The sequence below is a fragment of the Perissodus microlepis genome, chromosome 1 (assembly GCF_051167445.1).
Source record: "Perissodus microlepis isolate ML-2025 ecotype Zambia chromosome 1, ASM5116744v1, whole genome shotgun sequence".
Classification (NCBI taxonomy): Eukaryota; Metazoa; Chordata; class Actinopteri; order Cichliformes; family Cichlidae; genus Perissodus; species Perissodus microlepis.
The window spans coordinates 8,914,207-8,938,004 of NC_140461.1; the positions used below are offsets into that span (position 1 = coordinate 8,914,207).

A 23,798-nucleotide genomic window follows, 5' to 3' on the forward strand; every position below is an offset into this window, starting at 1 on the left:
ACACCATATGCAAGGATTTTTTTTAGCCTGGTGTGTGTGTGTGTGTATGTTTGTGTGTGGAGAATCTCTCCATGACCTGTGTTGTGAACTGGAGTTAACACGGTAAGCCCTCCGGCATGTGCAGCCTCCTCAAACCCTTCCAGCTTTCTGTATTGCTGACCATGCACACTTTAATCATAGAGCTGCTTCCTCCAACCTGCCTGGTGATGGATCCAAACTCTGTGGCTATAATTTCCTTCCTGGGGTGCAGGAAGAGAGGTGGGTGTGCCGTGACTGAGGGGGTGTCAGGCATGGGGCCGCCGAGTCTGCAGAGAGTGTGTATGTCTTTGAAGCTCCCTCTGAGACGTCAAATTACACATTTAGCCCTCTTTAGTCGACAAAGTTTAAGGAGTTGCAATTGCTCAATTATTCTTTAGGTTCATTATCCACTCAACTTAAGTGTTGCTCTTTCTGTAGAGGGGGTGAAAAATCAACGCAGACAAAGTGGTTGAGATGAAGGAGAGGAAACACTTTTTCACATTGTCTAATCTGATTATAAGCCTTCTGTTGTGTTTTTGTTTCTCATTAAACCAGTAACAGTGTTGGTCAGCTGTGTAGTATGTTTACTGTACAGTACGTCTAGCATACGGCAGATGTGCAGTAAGGTGCTTCAGATTAAAAGCATCCACTAGATAGCAGTTATTTTGTGAAAGGGTGCATGTGAAAGGCTCAGCATCAAAAGATTTTCTTACTGTGACCCCTTGGAAAGGCATTGGGTTTCTTATCAAAGGCATAAAATTGCATTGTAAAACAGAGCAGATATGACTTCCTTTTGGCATTGCAGACTACTTATGAAATGTGTCTTACGCATTTGTTCAGAGTGCTGCAGTGCTCTGAAATTTTAGACAGCCTAAGCATCTGTTCTACTGGAGTGATTTCAGTAAACTACTTCATCATATCACGATAAGCCTGGTAGTCTCTTTGTAAAAACAAAAAAACAGATTTATCATGTTTGGCTGGAGAGAAATGCAGAGACATTAATTTGCCATGGCTCTCAGGCTGTAGGTGGTTTAAAAATTGGCCCCATCTTCCTACCCTCCATAAATGGGACCGTCTCACGTCAGCTTTGCTATGCTATATGATTATCTGAGATCTTTATTTCATGTGTGAAAACTGATCCCCTTTGAAGCCTCACTCAGAGGCAGTGCATTGCTTCACTACCTCACATCAACACCCTCTATCTTGGCTCCATCTCAGAGCGTCATGTTTTACTGCTATGTAGTGTTTTGAATGAGGCTGTTTAATGTTGCTGGAAGGTGAGGTGCACTCCAGCATAAAGAGCTGAAAAAGAAGCTTGAATCCAGGTCTAAACTGTTTTTTGATGATGATTGGTGGTCCATTTTTTTCCCTTCAGCGGCACCACCGTGATGCTTAGCATACATTGCAGGATAGGTACTGCTCCAGATTCCAAGAGGTGTGTAGCTCAGTCCTTTGAAATTGCCTCACTTTACTTTTTAGGATGGTGAGGGGAGGGGAGGGGAGGGAGGGGAGGGGGGAGGGGGGGTCCTCTCTTGAGGTAACACTACACCTATAAGCTAATTTGCAGTTCTAAAACTAATAAGATTTTTTGTGGTTGTTTTACTCTTGGTTTTCAGCACTGGGGCTGTGTGTGTGTGCTTTGGAGCTTCGGAAAAATCCCCATGCTATACAGCTGTTTTCTCCATTAGTAATTCATGAACTTTCCTAATGGCTTCAGTCCAGGTTACTCGGAATCAGTCAAAATCATTCCGGTTGCCAAGTGGACTAGATTTATGGAAATATGTATAAATATATGGTGACAACTTCAGTGTGTCTTCACATACCTGGTATGAGGACGCACAAGTCATATGTTTGTATTCTGTGATATGGCCTGTGAATTAACATATATAAATGCAAATTTTGAACATGTTGTTGTTATAACAAATCTTTTACAAGTGAGAGTAATCACTTCTCACTTTCTGCAGTACTCTTTTTCACCGCCTCCAGTGCCTGGTGGCTTTAATGTAAGTGTCAGTGACCTCAGCCCTCCCGTGTTTGAAAGACTCAGGGAAGCAGCCATACTTGGAGAAGCATCGCTGCTATTTCCACTTTCTGCCTGTCTTGCCTGTTTGGCTAAATGGCTGTCCGTGTGCATTGCTCGCCGCTTCAAGTCCGCATCGCTGCTCAGAACTGTGCAGCTCTGAAGGTGTTTTCTTGCAACGGAGGGAGGGCCGCAGTTCTAATGAGATTTTTCCTGGGTTTTGATGGAGTGCCAGTAGTGCTGCCATTGCTCTCGAGGCCTGACTCCACTGAGCCCTGGCGCGCGATCAGGGAGAGCTGTCGTCAGCCGCATAAATTGTCAGCCTGTGTGGTGGGTCATGAAGGCAGACAGCATAGAGACCAAGAAGCCTTGTGGGACTTTCCCCACAATCACATACAAGTACATATTACTTGCACTTTAATGTACCCTTTTCCTTCAAACACAGACTTGCAGAAAAAGTGGCCCAGTGGGGTCCATGTCTGCAGTGCCTGTGTAAGAATGACACTAGAGGCAACTTTCTAACTTAACTCTGCAAGTTGGTTCTGTGCTGACATGTGCTCACTTTTTCACTTTTGCTGTCTCCTTGCTCTATCCAGGGAGGCAAGACCAAACCCATTCAGTTACTGGAAAAACAGTATATGAGGCAAAAACAGAGTTTGTATGATTGTAACAAGCTAGAATATTTGATATGACCACTGTTATTATTATTTTGAACTCCCTTAGACAAGCTTTCTTCTAAATTCTTTAAGTTGTCTTCTGGAATATGTTTACAGGCTTCTTGAAAGACATTCAAAGCTCTTCTTTGGATGTGGCTGCCTTTTGCTTCATTTTCTGTCAAGATGATTGTGCACTACATCAATAATGTTGAGGCCCAGGCTCTGGGGAGGCCAATCCATGAGTAATAGTGTTCCACTGTGTGTTTCTCTATCCAGGTATGGTCAAAGGAGCTTGCAAAGAAAAGTGTCTGGACTTCTTTAAGTTGCTTGAAGACGTTTCACCTCTCATCTGAGAAGCTTCTTCAGTTCTAAGGTCAAATGGCGGAGAGTCCCAGATTTAAACCTGATTTAAAGTCCAGACGCTTTTCTTTGCAAGCTCCTTTGACTACGATGACCTGGATGACTGAGAACCTTCACAGACCTATCCAGGTATGCTTTTACTGCCAGTGCAGTAAAAGCATACCTGGATATGCCTTTACTGCCTTGATATATGTTTGGGATTAGTGTCATGCTGAAAAATAAAACTGTTGCCAGTCAGACTTCCAGATGATTTTGCATGGTGGATATGATAGGCAGGTACAGAGCCTCCAGTAGGTATTTTAAGACCTTTTATCTGGGTTAGGCAGGATAAAAGGTCTGTCCAGACATCACGAACTGCATCAGGGACTTATCTGATTATTTCAGGATTCAAATAAGGGATATTTTGAGTCATTTATTTTTTACAATTTTCAGGTAGTAGTCAGGTGACCATGGGGATGGCTTCAAAAGGAAGATCCCTCACCTGCTTTCTTCGTTCCTTTCACGTCAGGAGCTCAGATACTTTCTGGTCGTCAGCCTTCGTTTGTCTCCATTGGTTCCATCAGTGTTGTCTCTCGTTTCACTCTGACATCCTGGTCTGTTCGTAACACCGATTCCTTTCCAAATCCGCCTTTAGCGCTCCGGGTGTTACTAAAGTAAACTGTGTGCCCCTTCCTACCCATTGTCAGGTCTTTGCCACGTTTGGATCTAGCCAAAACACAATCCATGTGTCTCACCCTGCACCGACATTAATCTCAGAAAATATTATTTTAATTGCCAACAAGGCCAATGTTTTAGTACCGTGAGGTTGTTTACCGAAGCAAGATGAAAATAATTTGTAAAATGTGTTAATAGGACTGTGGCATTTTAATTTAATTTCCTTCAGAATGTGCTACAACAAATTATTTAGAATTAAATTGGCTTCGTATCAGGTTGGGCTATGACAAATATATCCATATTAGCTTTGATTCTGTCTCATGCACACTGCTATAAAAAACTTTAAACAGTCTTTAGCCTGCTAGCTCCATTGTACAAAGATGTCTGATTGCATCTGTGTGGGAACTGCCTAGTGAACTCACAGGGAGCTAGTGGTTTCATGTGTGTTGCCTCCTGCGAAGGCTACCCAGGCAGCTTTGTTTACAACAATGGGGGCGATCGTGGCTCAAGAGTTGGGAGTTCGCCTTGTAATCGGAAGGTTGCCGGTTTCGAGCCCCGGCTTGGACAGTCACGGTCGTTGTGTCCTTGGGCGAGACACTTCACCCGTTGCCTACTGGTGGTGGTCAGAGTGCCCGGTGGCGCCAGTGTCCGGCAACCTCGCCTCTGTCAGTGCGCCCCAGGGTGGCTGTGGCTACAATGTTGCCATCACCAGTGTGTGAATGGGTGGATGACTGGTTGTGTAAAGCGCTTTGGGGTCCTTAGGGACTAGTAAAGCGCTATACAAATACAGGCCATTTACCATTTTACCATTTACAACAGGCGTTTGCAGTATATGAAGCCGAGTACACATCCCAGCTGAACAGAAGGTGCTGCTGAATCAAGTGCTGTCTTCATGATAAGTTGTAAGGTAGTTGAAGTACATTGCTATGACGTTAATAAACAGTGACCTCATCATTTTCCCTTTAGTTAACAAATAAATATTGGAAATTTGTATTAGTCATCCTTTTTTTGTAGCTTGGACGTTGCTATCTTACATATATTGCCAATTTAAATAAAATAGTGTGACATTAACCTGCTTTTACCATTGACCCGCCCATTTTACGAGCACTCTCTTATTTTGTAATTTAACAGCCAAAATCACAAAATAAGTAGTAAATTATAAAACATCTTTGATAAAGAGTTAAACATGGACAAAGAGGTGTGTAAACCCACCATCTATGTCTAGACTATCTAAACACACATTTTCTGACTAATGGGTTTTGAAAGGTTGAAATCTTTTCAACACAGTTTTAGCACCAGATAATATTTTATTTTTAGTTTGCTTTATACTAATGTAACCCCAATCAATGAAACAGCTGATGTTAATTTGGCATTCTTTTTTTATAACATCTAACAGCTGACAGTTTTGTTAATAAATAAGACATATAAAAGACATTTAAAGTAGTAACACTGTATATGATGTTAGCACAGTAAATATTATTAAACATTTCATCCGTCTTTGGCACTTCCAAATCCATATTTATAAAGTGTACCGTTGATGAGGTTTCCAAAACAGTTCCAATGGCCAAACTAAACAGGCCTTCAGACCAGTGAGCAATGTAGATGGGATGTTGTAATGGGACTGGCACACTGTGTTCTGTGTTACAGTCCAGTAATAAATCACTTTCTGGTGAAGGGGATTGAACAACTTTAAAGCACACAGGATTCACACGTGTACGCTTACACTAAAACGCTCGAAGAAGCTCTGAAAGAACGGGCTGCTATTGAAAGCGAAATGCTTTATGCTCTGGTTTCCACAGAACATTTAACATCATGTCAGGAAATTGTTTTAGCTGGTCCCAAGTCGAGAAAAAAATGCTTGTTTGTGCCCTGGAGGCTGCAGTTTGGGCTGAATCCCACAGAGACACTAGTGGAAAGTAACTCCATGATTGAGTTTTCATAAAACCGCCTCAATGAGAAACAGGAGTGCAAACACCTAACGCTGTAACACCTATTGTATAACAGAGTCAGATCAACAGTGCGTAAGTGTGGATTTTATGTCATTATGGAGGTTTAAATTTTGTCTAAGCTGAGGTTGTGCTACTGTAGATGAGAGGGGTGAAAGGGCGTCTTCTCTTTGAAGCGCTCTGTCACAGTGACCTCTGCCCTCTGAATTTACAAGAGTCCCATAGATGCCCATTACTGCCTCATTTCTTTTCCAAATAAGATTGATGGCTCTGTTGTGGTTACTGTTTTACACGCATTTTCAAGATTATTGCGGACACGCACTGTGTGTGAATTTAATGAGACACGGTCTTCTCGTTTGATAGCCCTGAGCATTCAGACTCATTACATGTTTGTAAATGTTGCATCAGTCGAGCCTCGTCTCCACTCATTAGTTCAGAAATACATTTCAAGAGGATGACCAGCATCGCAGTTTAGGGCAAATCCATGTTGAGCTTTTTCATTTCAAATCCAACCAGCACGAATGAGTTCAAACTTTTATTTTTGTGGTTTTGAAAAATGTGACTTTTATATTTAAGATCAACTATAGCTGCTAGTATGTGATTTTAATTGCATTTTTTATGTATTCATTATGTGCAAATGAGTATTTGTTGTTTCTATTTCAGGTGTTTTTTGGTGGAGTTTTTGACTCGTATTGCATCTAGAATTGGGTGATAAAATAACAAAAAAGGACATTTGTCTAGCTGAAAAGAAAAGATAACTAGAAACAATCATCTTTTATTTGGAATGACATAACAATTGTGTTGAAGACGTTAAACAGGGACCTGTAATTCTTATTTCCAGCTCCACCTTTTTTTCTTCAATTATTCAGAATAATCTTGGCTATCTCATATTGGCCGTTTGTGAATTCCCTCAGCTCACTCTCTCCCTTTTAAGGCAACCCTCTCATAAAGCCAACTTTCTTCTAATTGGCTGCCTGTTGCAAACAGAAGGTTTAAACAGCAGGTGGGTGGGGCTTTGGTTGTTACATCCATAGCAGCAAGTTTGAGATGACCTTATAAAGACTGAAGAGCAGAGTCTAGTGAGGTTTTGGCTTGTGAGAATTACTTGTATATATGCTGACCTCATTATTTGGAAACTTTGACTGCATATTATATAAATAGGTCACATAAAATGCACAGATAATCCAAGAATCTTAGTTTTGCAGTAAAAATCTTCCCTTTTCTTTTGCTAAACAAAAAAAATTGCTTTATTGTTCTTGTGACCAATTGAGTGGTGGGAAACCTTGAAGCAAACAATGTTTATTTTTAGAACTAAATGGCATTTTGGTGATTTGATCCATCATTGCCAAAGACATAAGTTATGCTTCAAGGTAAAGTACTTTTGTAAGTCAGATTTAACCTTTATATCTTTATACTTGACAGCTTTACAACATGAAGTTTTTAATTAGACTGTCAAAAATAATCATTGACATGCTACATGGAAAAGGGAAATGCACTTTAGAGGAGAAATAAGGCTGTTCTGTTCCAGTTTTAGAATTATTTCTGTTTGGTCTTTTGGTATTTTCACATCTATTTGTGGTTAGAGAGTTTTGATCAGAGGAGAAGGCGAATGTGTTTGGATCTGCTTGTGTGTGGGTGTGTGCATGTGAAATTACAAAAAAAAAGAAAAAAATCCTGGGATATTTTCTTCTTAACACTGACCAGAGCAAATCCCAGAGAGTAACCCCAGCATGCTAATAATATAGCTCCCATCCATCACCACAGACAACAACCAATTAGTACATTCCTCTTCCCCCTTTTTCTCATGTTCTTGGCTAACCCCTCAATAATTCTGGATCATTCATCAAAAAACTGAAACGCATTCAAGATGCTGTTTGTGTGGGTGCGTGAGGGTCTGTTTTTTGGTGCGTAAGGAATTAAAGGAATGTTTGTTGTGGATTGATTTTGTTTTTCTGGGGTTAAGTGACTGTGACAGTGTCTGTAAACCATCTGAATAGGTTCGCACACATCAACAGGCTCACTCCTTTGTGGCTTTTTCACTATCTGAGTTTAAAAATGAGGTGGAATTATGTATACTGATATAAAAAGAGAAGTCAGTACTTTATCTTGTAATCATGCAGTGTTATTCTGTATTATTTTAGCACTTTAGTAGTGAGATATGTGTACTGTGGAAGGGAGTCTCTGTGACGGGGGCAAGTAGTGATTAACCGAACTCAGGCTGAATAATTTTCTTTAAAACAAGAGACTTTGTATAAGAAATTAAAACTTCCACTAGTAAACACTAGTATTATCAGACCTATAATGATACTTTATTTAAGATAACTGCAGCTTACTAGAACATTTACTGGAAATCCCAGGGATAAGTAACCTCAAAATCAAATTCGTATAATTTTCCTCTGGCCGATTCTCCTGTGAATCAGCCAGGTGTGAGTTGCCCAGATTTACAGACATCTTCTGTAGAGCAGGGTCATGAAGCCAAGTTGGAATCTGTGTTGACCTACTCATACCAATAACAAACAGATTTTTCCCAGGTTTCTGCTTTGGGGTATTAGTCTATCAGCCCTAGTCCTGTGGTTAGTTGTATTCTCTTCCTCAGGCCACCCACGGTGTTGTAACCTAGCCAGTAGTAGACTGAGGAGAGTAGGATCAGCCAATTTGACCCTTTACCACACTGGAGTACTCAGAAATCTGCTCTCACACTGTAACACACCTTTCTCACATTTATGATCACAGAAGGCCCAATAAACATGCACGTTGTTTTATAAAGTTCATTAACAGTTGTCTGGGTTAATCATCGCCAGTGATAAGTCTGCTTTTTAACACATTTTGTGCAGTTTTAACAATGGAGCAGCTTTTCTTTTGCAGGGGTTTATGTGCAACGAAAAACATTCATGCATTTATATGCATTTGTCAGCCTGTGAGTAATGATTTTCAGCTGAATGAATGTGTTGCCACATGGATACCTGAGCCAGACTTTTCCATAGTAAACTCTAAGGATCACATGTCCCTCCAGCCTCTGTGGTATGCACTAACAGTCTGAGCTTCCAGAAGAGGGGTCCCAGGTGAAAATGTCCCAGGATAAAAAGAAATCCCCAAGCCTGCTGCTGTAGTGAGAGTCTGACACTGAAATAGCCAACCCTCTTTCTCAGAACCCGCTGAAGGGTCAGTGGTAGTAATTTAAAAATTTCTTTCATAGTATCAAATCTGACTGCCAGTCTTTTGCTTAGTTTGTTTCAGTCCTGCAATTACCAACCTCTTAAACTTTCCGCTGCTGTTTAAGCTCAGCGCGCACTTGTCAAACTTTGTTCATATATAGATATATAAAAGCTGTAATTTCGATTTGGCCATGTCACTCTGCGTTGAAAAGCAGTGGTGTGGATTTGCATCGTTAAAGATGTTTGTTTTTATGTGACAAAAATATGACGACTTTTTCTTTATGTGACTTAAAACAATGATATATGCGTCTTTTTCTTTCTCTGCTCAGGACTCCATGGATGAAGCATGTGCTGAGGGGATTGGCAATGAACACTATCGTTTAGAAGGTAGGTCTCTCCCAATCTTTTTCCTCTCTGTGGTGAAATTAGTTGGAGTACTGTTTCAGTTGAATGGAAAAAAAAAACCCTATCCCAAAAACACTATTTGGAATTGAACTTCAGGTATTTGTGTGGCTCTTTGATCCAGTGCTTCATCCTTTCCTCCTCTGCTCCACACCCATTCTCTAAGCCCCAGCAATGTGCTGATGAAGTCCCTTTTACTTTCCCTCCTGCCTTTTCACCTCCTCCATCTCTCATCCGCCCCTCCCCAGCGGTGCACTGCAAAGTGCCTCCATTCCCCCATGTTTTTTCCCTGATGTGATGTGATCCTGGATTAAGAGCTCTGGGAGGAGAAAGTCTCTCCCTCCCATTTAAAGACACGATTGGACGTGAGGTGCAGGCAAAAATGTAGGGTCGAATGAGACCAAGCCAGAATCTGGAGGCATGTCAGAAAATTCCGTTTTACTTCAGTTTCACTTCAGTGGATAATAGCAGAGAGACAAGAGATAATGTGACTGATAAATGGAGTTTGAAATGATTTTTAGCAACTGGGCTAAACTGTGTATGGGCCAAGCCTGTCCTCCCTTCAAGACAGATGTTGCTAATTAGAGTATGCTGCTCTCTTCATTCACTTTGATTAATAGCCACAGTTCAAGACAGCTTAATAAAAGATTTCATAGTTTATGTGTCAATATCTACATAGTACTGACCTCTAAAAAATGTTGTTTTTGTTTGAGAAACAGAGTAGTTACAGATCTTGCTTAGATCTCAGGTTGGGCAAAGCTGATTATAGCTTGAATTGTTAAAATATTTCTATAGGCATTTGATATGTTCATGTTGTCTGTTTTCAGTCTTGAATAAATTGACCTTTTGTACACATAAAAATGGACTACTAGGTCCCTAATACAAGTAGCTGTGGAGGTTTTATAGCATTAACTCCATTTAGTTTGATCAGATCCAGTATCTATAGATTTCACAAAGATGAGTACAGATAAAATGGGAAGAGAGAGAGAAGAAATGACAGCACGAACAACAAAGAGAAAGGGCTTCTTTTGTCTTAAGGAAGTAAGTTAAAGAAAACATGCAGCAAAAATTGAGAAGAGGAAAAAAAGCTCAGTGATGAAATTAGCTTAAGGATTATTTACATCTGTACTGCTAGGATTCAAGAAAACCTACCGTTGCAAACTTTTTAATATACTCTTTAACCTTTTGTTGAAAAAGAGAAACAGTCCTTTCCATCATCACCTCCTTTCACATCTGGCTCACGTGTTGGATACACAGCGATTACAGCTGGTCACAAAACTGCTGGAGGAAAAGTTACCTTTCAATACAAGAAGCATCCCATCCAGGCCTTCCCAAAATCATGCTGGTTCTGCCTGTACATATAGGGGAGGGAGTGGGGGGCTGCTATGTGTAATAAAGTATTTTAGCTAAGCCGACTGAGTGTGATTGCTCACAGTGTGTGGCAGCTTTCCCAACCTGCCTGTGATGCTCTCTGCGTGTGTGTGTGTGTTTGCGTAACGCGTATGCATGCACAAGTGTAGTGCAGTCACTGGAACGGCCTTGGCATGGAGGGTGCCAGACTCGACTGCCCTCATCTTGCCCCTCAGATCTGATGTGCAGCCAATCCCGTAGCGGCAGCTTCACTCATAAAGAGTGGGCTTATGTCTGTGATTGGGAGGGGGTCAGAGGGGGGTCAGAGGGTGATAACAGATAACTGTTACTCCTCCCGGCATTTCATTAGCCGTGAGATAAGCATCTCACCACCATATTGAGCCTGCTTCGGAACAGATTTGCCTTCGCACACAATGTTCCCTTTGAGCACCTCCTATGATCAAACAGCAGGACCCCAAATGCTGCTTCTCTCCAAAAAGTTGGTAAAAGCTCCCTGGGATGATGCCTTTCATTTCTGGCATTTTCCCCTACCCAGGGATGAGACAGGTCTGCTTTGATCTGCTTTGGATCAGGAGGAAAGAAATTGGGCTGTTGTGTCTGCTCTGTTGGCGAACAAACAAACAGTGTTTCAGATTTGACTTGGCTTAATTAATTAGTGATTCTGTTTTACAGCCGGTCTGATCCTCTTCCAGAAGGTTTGAGAATGGAACTTCAAAGTGTGGTGGGAGGGGTTTGGGGAGGGTGGGGGTGAGGGGTGTGGCTTTATGGGTGGATACAGCCTTTGTGGCTGTGATTGGGTGATGGGGATGGTGGAAGGGGAAACCTAAATGACCAGAGGTGAAACGTACTAGGGGCTACGGCTGAATACATCTGTGAGAATAAGGTAATGATGTGTTTGGGTAATTCATAGAGTTGTAAAGGTCCTGACTGGTACACCTCCTGATTCTCAGTTACATACTGTTTGTGTCTGTGGCCTTGTGTTCTAAACAAATGCTTGATTTCAAAGCATAGAAGACAATTTTGGTTGCATTAGATCTGGGCTAACACGCAACACTGAAAGTTAGACTTTGAACTGAACAGCGACAGTTGAACCTTGTAATAGAGTAAAAAAACAACAACTCCTTCCTCAACTTTGACCTCATGTTTAAAGGCACTTCCACTTCACTCATTTCAAAGTCAAGGTTTATGAATTTATGTTTCTTTAGATGCCAAAACATACAAAGAGTGGTTAACACAACTCTTTGATTATTTAAATACTCCACTGGTGAATTTCAGAGCTTTTATGTATCCCAGAAAAGGCTTTTGCTAATACAAGGTTAAACGAAACTAAACACGTTGTTGGAGACATTTAACATCATCACACCAAATGAGATTAGAGATTAGTGGTGGTGGTGATGCTGAAGTTGTCATGTTGTTTGTTCATAAGCTAATATTGCATTGTGACTTTTGGTAATTGCATATAATGTCACAACTGTCACAGCTGAATTAACTTGAGGAGAATATGTTTAAAATCATAAACAAATTTTCTCCAGTAAACCAAAAATCTTTGAAAAATCTCAATGGATTTTTTTCCCAGGTAACCATGGCGATGCTTTCTTCCTGGTTGGCCTACAAAAACACATCATCCCTGAAGCACTCTATACAGACATTTGTGCCAACTGATTCATCAAAAGGCAGAGTCATGGAGCCAGTGCAGATGCATTCACATCAGTGGTAGATTTGCTTTCACACACAGTGTTCACTTTGAGCACCTCTGATCAAACAGCGGGACATAGCCTTACCTATGCTCACTGATTTGGGGTTGAAAGAACGCTTAGGTCTCGTGGTTTGTATTAGCACAACACTGTTACTTTGAACCCTGTCCAGGTGACTCTGTGTTCAGTAAAGAGGTGAATAACGATGTCATATTAATTGGTAAAATGTATGCGACACATTTTCCACAGACTGTCTAACTGTGAGCCTGGATGGTGATGTACGGTATATATCTTTCCAATAAAATGGTGAGCTCTGCTGCACTGAGCTGGGCTCGGGGGCCTCTTGGAGACCTTCAGCTCTGTCACTTCCACCATTTATATTCAAATGCTGGTTGCCATATTCTATCATGTTTTAGGCATGTTATGCCATTCAGTTTCATGTTTAACATCCCCTCTCAGGGTGAACCCACTGAGATGATATGCAATATATTGTAGCTAACGGCTTAAAACTATTACTATGTGTGTGGATGATGGAAGAGCTTTTGCCACCAGAGAATTAGGGCTGTCACAGTTTCAACGTTTCATCTCCCATCCTTGATTTTATTGTTTTGATTCTGTAGTACTTCTGCTCAATGGAATGATGAAGTAATGAACTCTTTGCCTAACTTCATGCAGAAAAATACAAAAGTGTTTTTTCAGTTTCTGGTAGAGGCTCCTTTAAATGTCTTTTAAAAAACAAGAATCACATCCTTGTTTTTTTTTTATCGCTGTAGGGACTTGACCCCACACTGTCATGGATCAGTTTGCTCTGATTGCTAACATGAAATGTTCCAAAAAGCATTTTTGAACTGTGAGAACCAAACTGTGCTTTGATTTTCTGCAGCCTTTGAGCATGATCAAAAACAGTGTAAATAAAACCTACAACTTCAGTGCACCTCAGCAGCCCAGTGAAAAAAAAAACCCAACCAAACAAAAAATCCAACCTAATTTGCAAGTTGTTCCTAAGCTCATCAAAGTGCTGTTCTGCTTGCAAAATATATAACTGGGATCAAATAAATAAAAATACAATTTAATGATAAAAACTGTAAGGCAAAAACGGTTGAGTTTGGCTGTGTTTTTACATCCAGGAGCGCTGGAATGGATGACATGTCTTAATTGTGGCTGCCAAACTCGGAAGTCAGAGCTTACAAGGCGCACTTGATTGCGACGACATATCCTCAGGTTGTGGCTGCACCCAATGCTGCCATCCTCAGGCTCTCTCTTTTATCTTTGTGTGTGTCTGTGTGTGTGCCATTGCAGTGGCTTTACCCCCGGAGAAGACAGACAGCTGCTGTGTGGAGGAGAAGATGCAGGAGAGGGACAGCCAATCTCCCGCAGGGCCACAGAAACAGCTCCAGTTTGAAGTGAGTGTCAACACAAAACAGGACATTTATTACTTCCCCCTCTGGATGAAACTAGGGCAATAGCAGGACACACAAATACACACTCACACAGTGTATGGTACTGATTCAATGCTGGGCTGTTTCAGGAGTTGGAGTGCGCTGTGTCTGTGGAGGAGGATAACAGGCAGGAGTGGACCTTCACCCTCTACGACTTTGACAACAGCGGCAAAGTTACGCGAGAGGTAATCGTCTGCTTCAGTGGAAAAGCCTTTAATTGCCTAATGAATAAATAAAAGAAGACGTGATAATAAGACAGTGAATACATCCAAATAACTGCCAAAAACATGCACTAAATTTAAATTGAAATCCTTGAAACGTGAAATCCGTATTTGTTTATTCTCCTGCATGTTTCACACATTAAAGAGATTTGCACAGAAAAAGCCTGGCCGGCAGTTTGCTTATCCTGAATCATGTCCCACCTTAGGTTGGAATAAAAATCAATAACTTCCCTGTTCACCTCTTTTTGGTATCACCACACCCGAAAGGGAAGCATGGATAGAAAAAGCCTCTAACCCAGTCTTACTTGTAAGAACTGAATCCAGCAAAGGTATGTGCTTCCGCTCCTGTGAGGCACCTTGTGGCTTGCGTCTGCCTGGTACACATCTGAGAGAACATCGAGAAAGGCCCGTGTTTTTTGAGAACAACTTGAAACAGCGCAAAGAGACTGGAGCTGTCCTCTGTGTGGTTGGCTGTGCAGCTTTTTTGGCATTGCCTGTGGCTCCACGGCTCATGAGACAGCGGCTTGGAGGGGGGAAAGAAAAGCTTTCTTCTCCAGCTCTCTCTCTCTCTCTCTCTCTCTCTCTCTCTCTCTCTCTCTCTCTCTCTCTCTCTCTCTCTCTTTTTTGTAATCCATTCACGCAAATAAAAAGAAAAGGAAACCCAAAAATGACACGGGAAGCTTTTATTTTATTTTAATTGAAATTTTTTACATTTTGTCTGTGTCTGAAACCAGTATGTGGAACTGATCCCTGTAGAATTTATAATAGTCCTTTTTATGAGTCATAGTGGTATAGTGAGTAAAAACCATGCTTTTGCAGTCTTGTGTGGTTCGGTCTTGATTCTTAGCAGTTATAGTGAAGCCCTCTTACTTCCTAAAGACATCTGAGATGCAGCACATGATACGAGTCTGGACATTTTACTTCTGTACCTAGGAAAGAATCCATCATAGTTCCTGATACTTAAGCGGGAGTCATTAGTTCAGTGCAAAATATACCGATTAACGAGCCACAAGAGCTAGAACTATGTTACAATGTGTGGTCACTCAGCTTACTGCTATGTGAACTTTTTTCATTTCACAGTATTGACAACAAAAGTTATTAGTTTGTATAAACAGTTTTCAGCATAGTATTTATCTGATCCTTGTTTGTATGTGTTACTATGCCTAGATGTTGCCGCTACTGTAGATGTATCTTCAACAAATTTAACAAATATAGAAAGTGCAGCGCTCACAGCTTAATACAACTCATATCAGGCCTGACAGGCTTCCGTGCCACTGACAAGACATTTGTTTTTATGAATTTATAACTTGTCTTTACACCCAACGTGATCGCTTCTCTTGGAAAGCAGAAGTAACTGATGTCAGTTTCTCTGTTCACTGTTGTCTAAGACACTTCTGTAAATTCTTCGCTAGCATGATATTTATTATGCATGGTCTAAATGCTTAAAGCTTAAGATTCTTGGATTCAGAGTGTCGGCATAAGAATACTCTCCCATGTTCCATTTCCTTCTCTCTTTGTACCAGTGTGACTAAGAATCTGCAAGATTGAAATTTAATTAATGAAAGATTAAAAAAACCCTCTCCAATTTAACAAATTCTCATCTTCTGTTTCCTGCAGGATATCACCAGCCTGCTGCACACCATCTACGAGGTTGTAGACGCTTCAGTCAACCATTCTCCTGGCAGCAGCAAGACATTACGTGTCAAGCTCTCTGTGGCTCCTGACTCCAGCCAGCGGTGGAGGAGCTGCACGCAGGGTGCCACAGGTAAAGCTCGCATTAACGCAGTGGGTGGGAGCAGCGGAGAAGAGAGGGCATTTCGGGGTCCCCCTTGTGTTGCATGCTGTCAGCTCATCCAGACATGTGTTTGTTGTCATGCAGAAAGGCGGCTTCTTCAGGCCTGTCAGCGCTTTGTTCCTTGCAGTTTCGGCGTCGCTCCATCTCTCCCACTCAATGGGGTTCATTTTTAATGATGGGGGGAGTGACAGAGCCAAGAGAGAGCCCCCTCCCTCAGCGCCTTCAAATACTCTGAAAGAAACCTTAAGAGATGTGCTGAGTCCTTTTGATAACCACAGCCATTTTTCTTTTCTCCAAAGTTCCCTTTTTTCCCCCCTGCTCCCCCTCTCTTCGTCCCCCCTTCTCAGAGCTGCTGGGAAAATATAGCTGCGTTCAACTTAACTTTTCTCACTGACGACTTGGTAAACAAGTCGTCAGGGAGAAATATCTCAAAAAGTATATATTCCTGTGTGTTTGCGTCCTATTGTTTCGGCTATAAATATCTGTCAAGAGATTGAGGCAGAGCATGCTTTGAAAAGATTGCTGGTTGACTTCATGCTAATTTCAAACCGCATCAGATCTCACGTCCTTAATAAACTATTTCTGAAGTCTGCATGTTTTTTTTTTTATTCCACGCCTTATAAAAGACTGGGAGTTGAAAATAGAATAAATGAAGCACTGTTGTTTTTCCTTTTCTATAGATCTTCAAAGTAAAACCCCAAAACAAAGGTTGCTTTCTTCTGAGGCTTGTGTGACTGTTGTCGTTCGTGCTTGGGTGCGTGTGTGTGTGTGTGGCAGCTCTGTGTTGCTCTCTTTGATAATAGCCTCCTGTCTTTCACACATACTCAGACTTACCCCACCCAAGAGAGAAAAATGACAAGTGCATTGAAGACCCCAAGAGTGCAGAGAAGAAGTCTCGAGCGCTCCTAAGGTAAACCCATCTCTCTTGTACGTGTCTCAGTGTCTGCTGGTTGTAGTGTATACAGTTGTATATGAATAAGCAGCATGTTAAGACTCGTGCCACTGATTTTTCAATCTAAAAGTAGAAACATTCCTACAAAACACGTCTAGGGGCAAAGTTTGTTTTAGGAGGACTTCTTACATGGGTTCTGTAATATTCCTTTACTCTCTAATTAGCTGTGCCCAGTGCATTGCAATGAGGAAGAATAAACAGCAGAGACACTTCACTCTCTGTGCTGTTCAAGTACTCCCAGTTGACATTCAAACCAGTGATTTTCCTATCACAATCTCACTTCTCTAACAATTACCGTGCCACAGGCTGATCATAAGGAACACTTGTTTTACTTTCTCCAAACATTACCATAGTGAACCTCAGTGGCCCAAACTGCTACCTAATGAGCGGTGCCGCTTGTGTCCACAGGCGCCACCACAGTGACCACCACACCCAGCCTGGCTGCCAGCGCCACTGTGTGGATGAGAACCTGGAACGCAGGAACCACTACTTGGACCTGGCAGGCATCGAAAACTACACGTCCCGCTTCGGAGCCGGTGAGTGGACAGGGGCCAGTGGAAGGGGAGGGGAGGGAGAAATTCAGACGGTGGCCCTTTGAAGCTGCATCCAGGGGCCCTCATTACTGCGGCACCTGCTTGGAGCCATTAGATGGAAGTAGCAGCCCACTGCGCTCCTCGCCAGTACAAACATCTGGGCTCAGGCAAGCACAATACATCAAGTGTTCAAGGCTAAAGCCCATCAACAGAGTGGGCTGTTGTTAAGTGAAGTATTAGGTGTAATGAGCAACAGCCTTGATCTGATGGTTAGCGATGACATGTGATTATTTTAATGTTAGCTCTGTCAGGAAAGTGCTAACAGAGATCTGCTCTCTGTCAAGTTGTTTCAGGGTTATCTGCATGGAGAAAGAACCTGACACGTGGCTGCCAGAATCCTACTGTCAAACCTTAAGTCAAAATTTATTAGAAAGCTGGTCACACAGCATTTTTTACACTGTGGTTCACTTTAGTTTTATCAAATTCTTCTTTTGCCATTTGCCATTGTTAAGATAGCAGAGTTGGAATAGATGGAAAATTTGGGTAAAGAGAGCAGTGGAATGAGATGCCACAGACTGGGAGGTTATACCATTCTCTGCCACACAATATGCTTTCTAACCACTCGGTCATTGAGTTGCTCCATTTTCTCTGATTTTATTACTGAATTTAAAGGGCCCACTTCACTTTGAATGTCAGTTCTGTGACCTCATCATAGTTTTTAGTTGTTTGCAGTTGTTTAAAATAAACATTTTTGTCTCTCCTTCACAGCCCCCGCTGCAGAGATGACTAAAGCAGAGCCTCAGGCCAGGTCATCTAACCAGACTCGTTCTCGCTCCCATGAACCAGAAAATGGTCACTCCCATCCCCATCACCGCCGCTTACAGACTGTTGTGGACACCGTTGCTCCAGACAACCTCCACTCTGCCCGGCTGCGAGGCCAAGACTCAGGGAAACATGCCCTCCGTTCTCCAAAGACACACAGCCGTACACCTCCTGTGCAGATCAATGGCAGAGTGATGAGGAGCCGAGGTATTCCCCCTCCTCCAGCTCTACCCAGTCAGACTCCTCCTCATCAGTCTACAGCTCCGTACCGCAAACACAAGCAACGGTCCAAAGAGAGCCAGGGCTACCGAGCCTTAGGCCCTCTACCAGCACCTGGGCCAGTGGTGGAGAAGGAGCAGGTGAGGGACCTACCTAGCGTGCTGCTCTATGAGGGGGGTCTGGCGCAAGTTGTGCAGCGGCATGAGCATCACCATCACCATGAACACCATCACCACTACCACCATTTTTACCAGTCCTGAATTTCCATCCTGCCTGGAACAGCTCAGCACTCCTGTAAGGCCACAAAACCCATCCCGGTCAGCAGACACAGAGTGCAGGCTGCTCCCTCCTAAAACTCTGGGCAGTTACCCATGTAGTGGCATGCTGATAGACATTGAGGTGGAGAGGAGGATCATGGGACGGGTGCACATACTGACATGTTGTTAATCAGTATTATTAAAGAGGTTGCCAAACATAGAGAAGGTTGGGTATGCAGCAGGAGGCCACAGTACAGTAATATAAGACTAAGGAGCTTGAGGGTGGGCGGTTGAGAGGAAGCAAAGAGGAGCTGCTCACTTGTTCCTCTCGCCCTGGTTCTCTGATCCTCTACTGGATGAACTGTACAACTCCAAACCAGCACCACAATCCTTCCAGACCACTAAGCCAAAAGGTTTTCAAGGAAAAGAGGGACAAGAGGAAGAGTGACATTAAGATGAAAACATATGAAGGAATTTAAGTGATTGCAGAGCAGGGTGCAGTGTGTGTGTGAGAGCAAAATTTTGTGTGAATGCATGGGTAAACAAGGGTCTGCGTGTGCGTGTCTGAGTGTCACAACACCGCTGTCTGCTGAAAACCACTTGAAGTGCACTCGTTTGTGTGTGAGTATTTAATGTAGGCTGTAGAGATGATTATGAAGATTCTGATTTAAGCATACAACGCCCCGTCAGCAAAAATGGGAAGGAAAGTGTTGAAATGTTCTAAAGTGAAAAAGAAGAGCGATCCTAAATCCGCTGCTACCTCTAATTTTATCCTAATTGTTGTTGTAAAGGTGACTTTGACTAAGTATTCAGAGGTTATTTTCAATGTACTTAAACATTTTTGTCACAATCTGCAGTACTGAAATGTTGAATAGCTCCTTACATTTATTAACTAACATTTGCTGTACATAAAGTAAATATTGTTGTCAATTTTATAAGCTTTATTGATAATGTGATATCTTTGTATTCACTATCTGAAGCTCTGTGTTTTCCTTCACAACTGCATTTTTATTAAGACCACTAGCAGCCTCATTTTTTCTATCAAACTCTGTTAGTGATCCAGTGTCACACACTCCTTCACACTGACTTTCAACTCTCACCCAAATGTAACCTGTAATTATGGCAAGTGACTAAAATCCCAACCCTCAACAGTGCTGTTCAGAAGCTCCAACTCCTGACACAAGCAAAACTGAGTTGCCAGTGTTATGTTATTTTATGTTATGTCCTGTGATTTTTTTCAGACAGCAGTTAGCTTTTAGAATATATCTGGTGTAAAGATCTCGATGCGCTCCAAGAAGCTCTTTCTTTATTTAAATATTTAAAATGTTAGAGATAAATCACATAGCTTTAGTGGCATGTTTGCATAAATTGAAACCTTGTTACCAGCACAAGGTGGGTGTGTTCATTCATCACTGTGCAGTGTGGCCTTTAACAAGACTTATTTACAGTTTATTATTTATGCAGCAAAAATGCTTTGCTGAGCATGCATGCAATATTTCCGAAGTGTTGTGTTTCGGCTATTAGCAGAGACACATATTCACACTCCCAGAATTTGTCCACAGTTTTGCGCACTCTGGTTTTCTGTTTCCAAGTCTAGTTCTTTCCCCAATTGGTAGCAGCTTTGTCATCCTTGCCCAGGGTCGCACGGCTTCTCCCTCTGTTTCCATGGCATCTTCCTGTCCCTCAGCTGTCAGCAGGTCTTTCACCGTCCCGCCATGTGGCCTCAGCGCTCAGCCAACAAGGCTCTGTTTGTGGTGCTCTTTCAGCTGTCTCATTCCTCTGGTGCTGGATGACATGGGGCCCTGCAGTCTCCACTGCAGCCATAATTCACCGCTCACTGCTGCTGTCCTGCCAGCACTGGGGACTGTCTATTCATATTGTCCCCTGATGCTCGAGGGGACTAGCATCACCATACCTGTGCCATCTCAGCTCTGACAGAAGCAGTCACCTACTAGCTGCTGGTATGAGGGTGTTGATTTCCTTAATTCTAGGTAAGCACTTTTCAGTGTCACACTGAAAAGAACTTGCCCCTGTGCAGCTGTAGTTTTCTGTGTTTAAGTGCCTTGTGCAATGGAAATCTACATTCAGAGGAAGGGCGTTTTCACCATATGGCTTTTGCAAATCAGGCCCCAGGGCTCATAATTGTCCATAATGCATCCACTTGAAGTACACTGAAAGGATTGTGTTTGATTGTTTTAGTTTGTCGTAAGGGTGTGTGCGTGTGATTGTAATACACAGGAATGCAGCGTATGCCAGTCTTGCTCTTAGCCCTGTGGTGTTGTCTCACAGCTGTAGCCTGTCTTCAGCAGAAGCACGGGTCAGACGGGCCATCTCGTGGGACCTGGTGGCAATGACGGCCTCATTTTCAGGCTGGGGTCACAGCTGTGCTCCATGCCTTAGCTTTCTCACCTCTTACTGTTTTTCCTAGATAAAAAGTCATTTCTACTGGAGCCCTCTCAGCGCTGTAGGTTTGTAGATACTAGTTTCCAAATACGAGTGTGAAAATGGTTCTCCTGTGGTAATGGACAGTGAGCAGGCGACTGTAGGGTGGTCTCATTTGTCATGCTGGACGAGGGCTTCTGAAGGAATTTGAGTGAGTCAGACCCAAAGCCAGGTTGGAATTTTTAAAATTTCTTTTAACCCTGAAAGTGTTTGACTGAACACACAGAGCTCTCTCTTCATTTGAATTTTTTTAATGCCCTGCTTCACATTCATAGACTAACCTTCACTAAAAACCTCAAATGTTCTTGATAGCGTGTGCCTCAACAGCATTTGTTAAGGGTTGGGAAAGCAGTTGCGTTTCTAGTTTGTCGAGCAGACTTTCTTTGAGGGAGCGTACCTCAACCTCTAAGAAAACCTTGTGTTCTTACAACCTCCCTCTCTAACCAGCACTGTTGCTATCCCTATTGTTTCTTTTATCACACCAAGGTAACGGAGTTATATTTTGTGAGGAAGAAAACTCAGATTTTTTGTTGTTGTTTCTTTTTTTAGCAGCCAAGTCCTCAGCTGTCCCTCAAAATCTAACAAAATGTATTGTCACTGTCAGTATTCTGAGTCACAGTAGTATCTAATGCACCAGTAATTTGCTTTATAAGATTTATGTATCATCACTGTTTTTAACCTGATGTATATATTGGACTGCAGAAAGGTTAAACCAGCATCATATATAAAGATAGGGTTTTTTGTAGTTAAATAACTGTCAAGTTTTTTCATTTTCCTGCTGTCCCATAGTATCCACAGTGACCGTTCCACTTATCTGGAAGGAAATCTGTCTGTTCACCCACAGAGATATACACTTTCACTTGCTGTTTGCTGTAAACCTGTTTAGCTCTAGCTGTCTTCTCGCATCTTCCATGGTCATCTAATGTTTTTTTTCTATTTCCATGACATTTAGTTTATATTAGATTGTATTTGATTAATTGCTTTATTTATTTGATAGCAGATCTGTGCCAAGGGAAAATACCCTTTTATTAAAGTATGAACCTGTTCCTATTAAACTGCATGACTTCTGGAGTTACTTAAGAATATTTTCTGTTTAATGTTTTTAAAATTATGCACAGGACATACAATATCAGAGATCAATATGGAAAGCTGTGTCAATTTCCTCTTTTTTTGACTACATGTCAGATTCTGTTGAAACTATAGCAATGTCTTCATTAAGTAGTCATTAAGCACTCATAAAAACTTTACACTTTGTCTTATGTACACTTTGTGCATTGAAATATAAGAAACCAGTTGGGATGTATAGATATGTTATCATGGGTTTTTTGTTCTTTTTTCAGTGTATATAGATTGCTACTACTCTTCCTCCTCCATAGTGATGCACAATTTCTGTAGACTGTAAGAACTGTAGACTGTATCAATATCCCTATAGATACAATCTACATGACTGTGTACCTCCTAGGGGAAATTACTGGACCTCAAGGTAACTGCATGTCAAAATATCTATTGTCAGAATACTAAACCCTGAGTTACCCCCAGTATATCCATCAAAGTGTGTCTGAAGTAGTGTGGATGCTAGATTTAAAAAAAAAAAGCTTGTATGAGAGTGTGTGCGTGTAATTGGGTGAATGAGGGTTGGACTAATAGTGTGTTGAATGGTCAATCAGAATGAAAAAGCACAATATAATCACCAGCCCTTCATCCATGTTCAGAAAAGGTAAAATGTATATATTACCAAGACGCCATAATGAGCATGTACAAAAAGAAAATAGTCGAATGATTTAATGTTACTCTAATTTTAGGTTCTACAGTTTCCTTGCTTATAGTGAGAACCCACACAAACACAGGGATAACCTGAAACTCCACACAGAAAGGCCACAGCCAGAGCTGAACTCAGGATCTTCTGTGGTGTGGTGGTTAGGACAACCACACCACCATGCAGCCCTGTTAAATTCAGAATTGAATTTTAAATCCCTCTGCTCACATTCAAAGTCTTGAATAATCAGGCCCCATCACATCTTAAAGTGCTCAGTTCCATATTGTCTCAATAGACTGCTTCTAATTAATTAAATATCTCGTGTAATTTGCTCTTCTTTTTGGTGGATTGACTTTTTTTTATTTTCCAAGAATTAAACTGGACTGATGAAAAAGGGTGTGGGTGAAATGTATACAGTAAATCCTCCACTCCACTGTATCTTAACTGGTGGTGTCACAGAGGGCTCCCAAATCAGGCTGACCACAGACAGCTGCTCACCATGCCACACTCTCGACATGTACACGCACTTTCATCTGAAGCTTAGCAGCTTATCTCTGGTCGTGGCAACTGCAGAGAGTCTGCCTCTTGGCAATGTGATATGGCTTCCTCTCACGAACATGGCTATTTGTGTGAGCCAGCCAGTGTAACCCGCAGAACTTGTATGTATCATCATTACAAATGGTTTCTATCCTAAAACAGCTTACCAGGTTACTGTTACTACTGCTTCAAAGATTGGCTATTAAAAGCATCAGACATCCAATAAGCGGTAAGTAGTAAGTGGTTACAGTTGTTACAGCGTGATCACTTAAATGTAAAGCATGAGCTATGTCTAGCTTTAACTACATAAAACATACCACAGAAATACTTTTTGTTTTTCGATGGAAACACATATATATTTAGTATTATGAAGCTAATTTTCGGCTAATGTTTAACGTGTTTCCTGCATAAGGTTAAGGAGGAAAAACATATACATAACAGTATTTGTTTGAACTCAGATGTTTGCAGCCATCAACAGATCACACGAAAAGTTTTAACCTTCCAAGTGTTAAGATTTTGAGAAATCTCCACATGGTCATCCATTTATAT

General features: G+C 41.8%; 1 protein-coding gene across 2 annotated transcripts in view; it reads left to right on the forward strand.

The window, feature by feature from the left end:
- nkd1 (NKD inhibitor of WNT signaling pathway 1) overlaps positions 1 to 22,011 on the forward strand; it is a 32,462-nt gene extending 10,451 nt beyond the window's left edge. Inside the window, exons 1-8 of one of the 2 annotated variants that reach the window (XM_084929124.1) lie at positions 4,864 to 8,816; positions 9,139 to 9,196; positions 13,576 to 13,679; positions 13,805 to 13,900; positions 15,554 to 15,701; positions 16,560 to 16,641; positions 17,092 to 17,219; positions 17,985 to 22,011. In XM_084929124.1, the coding sequence (XP_084785250.1) occupies positions 9,145 to 9,196; positions 13,576 to 13,679; positions 13,805 to 13,900; positions 15,554 to 15,701; positions 16,560 to 16,641; positions 17,092 to 17,219; positions 17,985 to 18,517 (1,143 nt within the window). In that variant the 5' untranslated portion in view covers positions 4,864 to 8,816; positions 9,139 to 9,144 and the 3' untranslated portion in view covers positions 18,518 to 22,011. Of the gene's footprint in view, positions 1 to 4,863; positions 8,817 to 9,138; positions 9,197 to 13,575; positions 13,680 to 13,804; positions 13,901 to 15,553; positions 15,702 to 16,559; positions 16,642 to 17,091; positions 17,220 to 17,984 lie in introns of those variants that run through there. The other variant, XM_084929117.1, reaches the window with a different exon arrangement.
- The last annotated feature ends 1,787 nt before the right edge of the window (positions 22,012 to 23,798 follow it).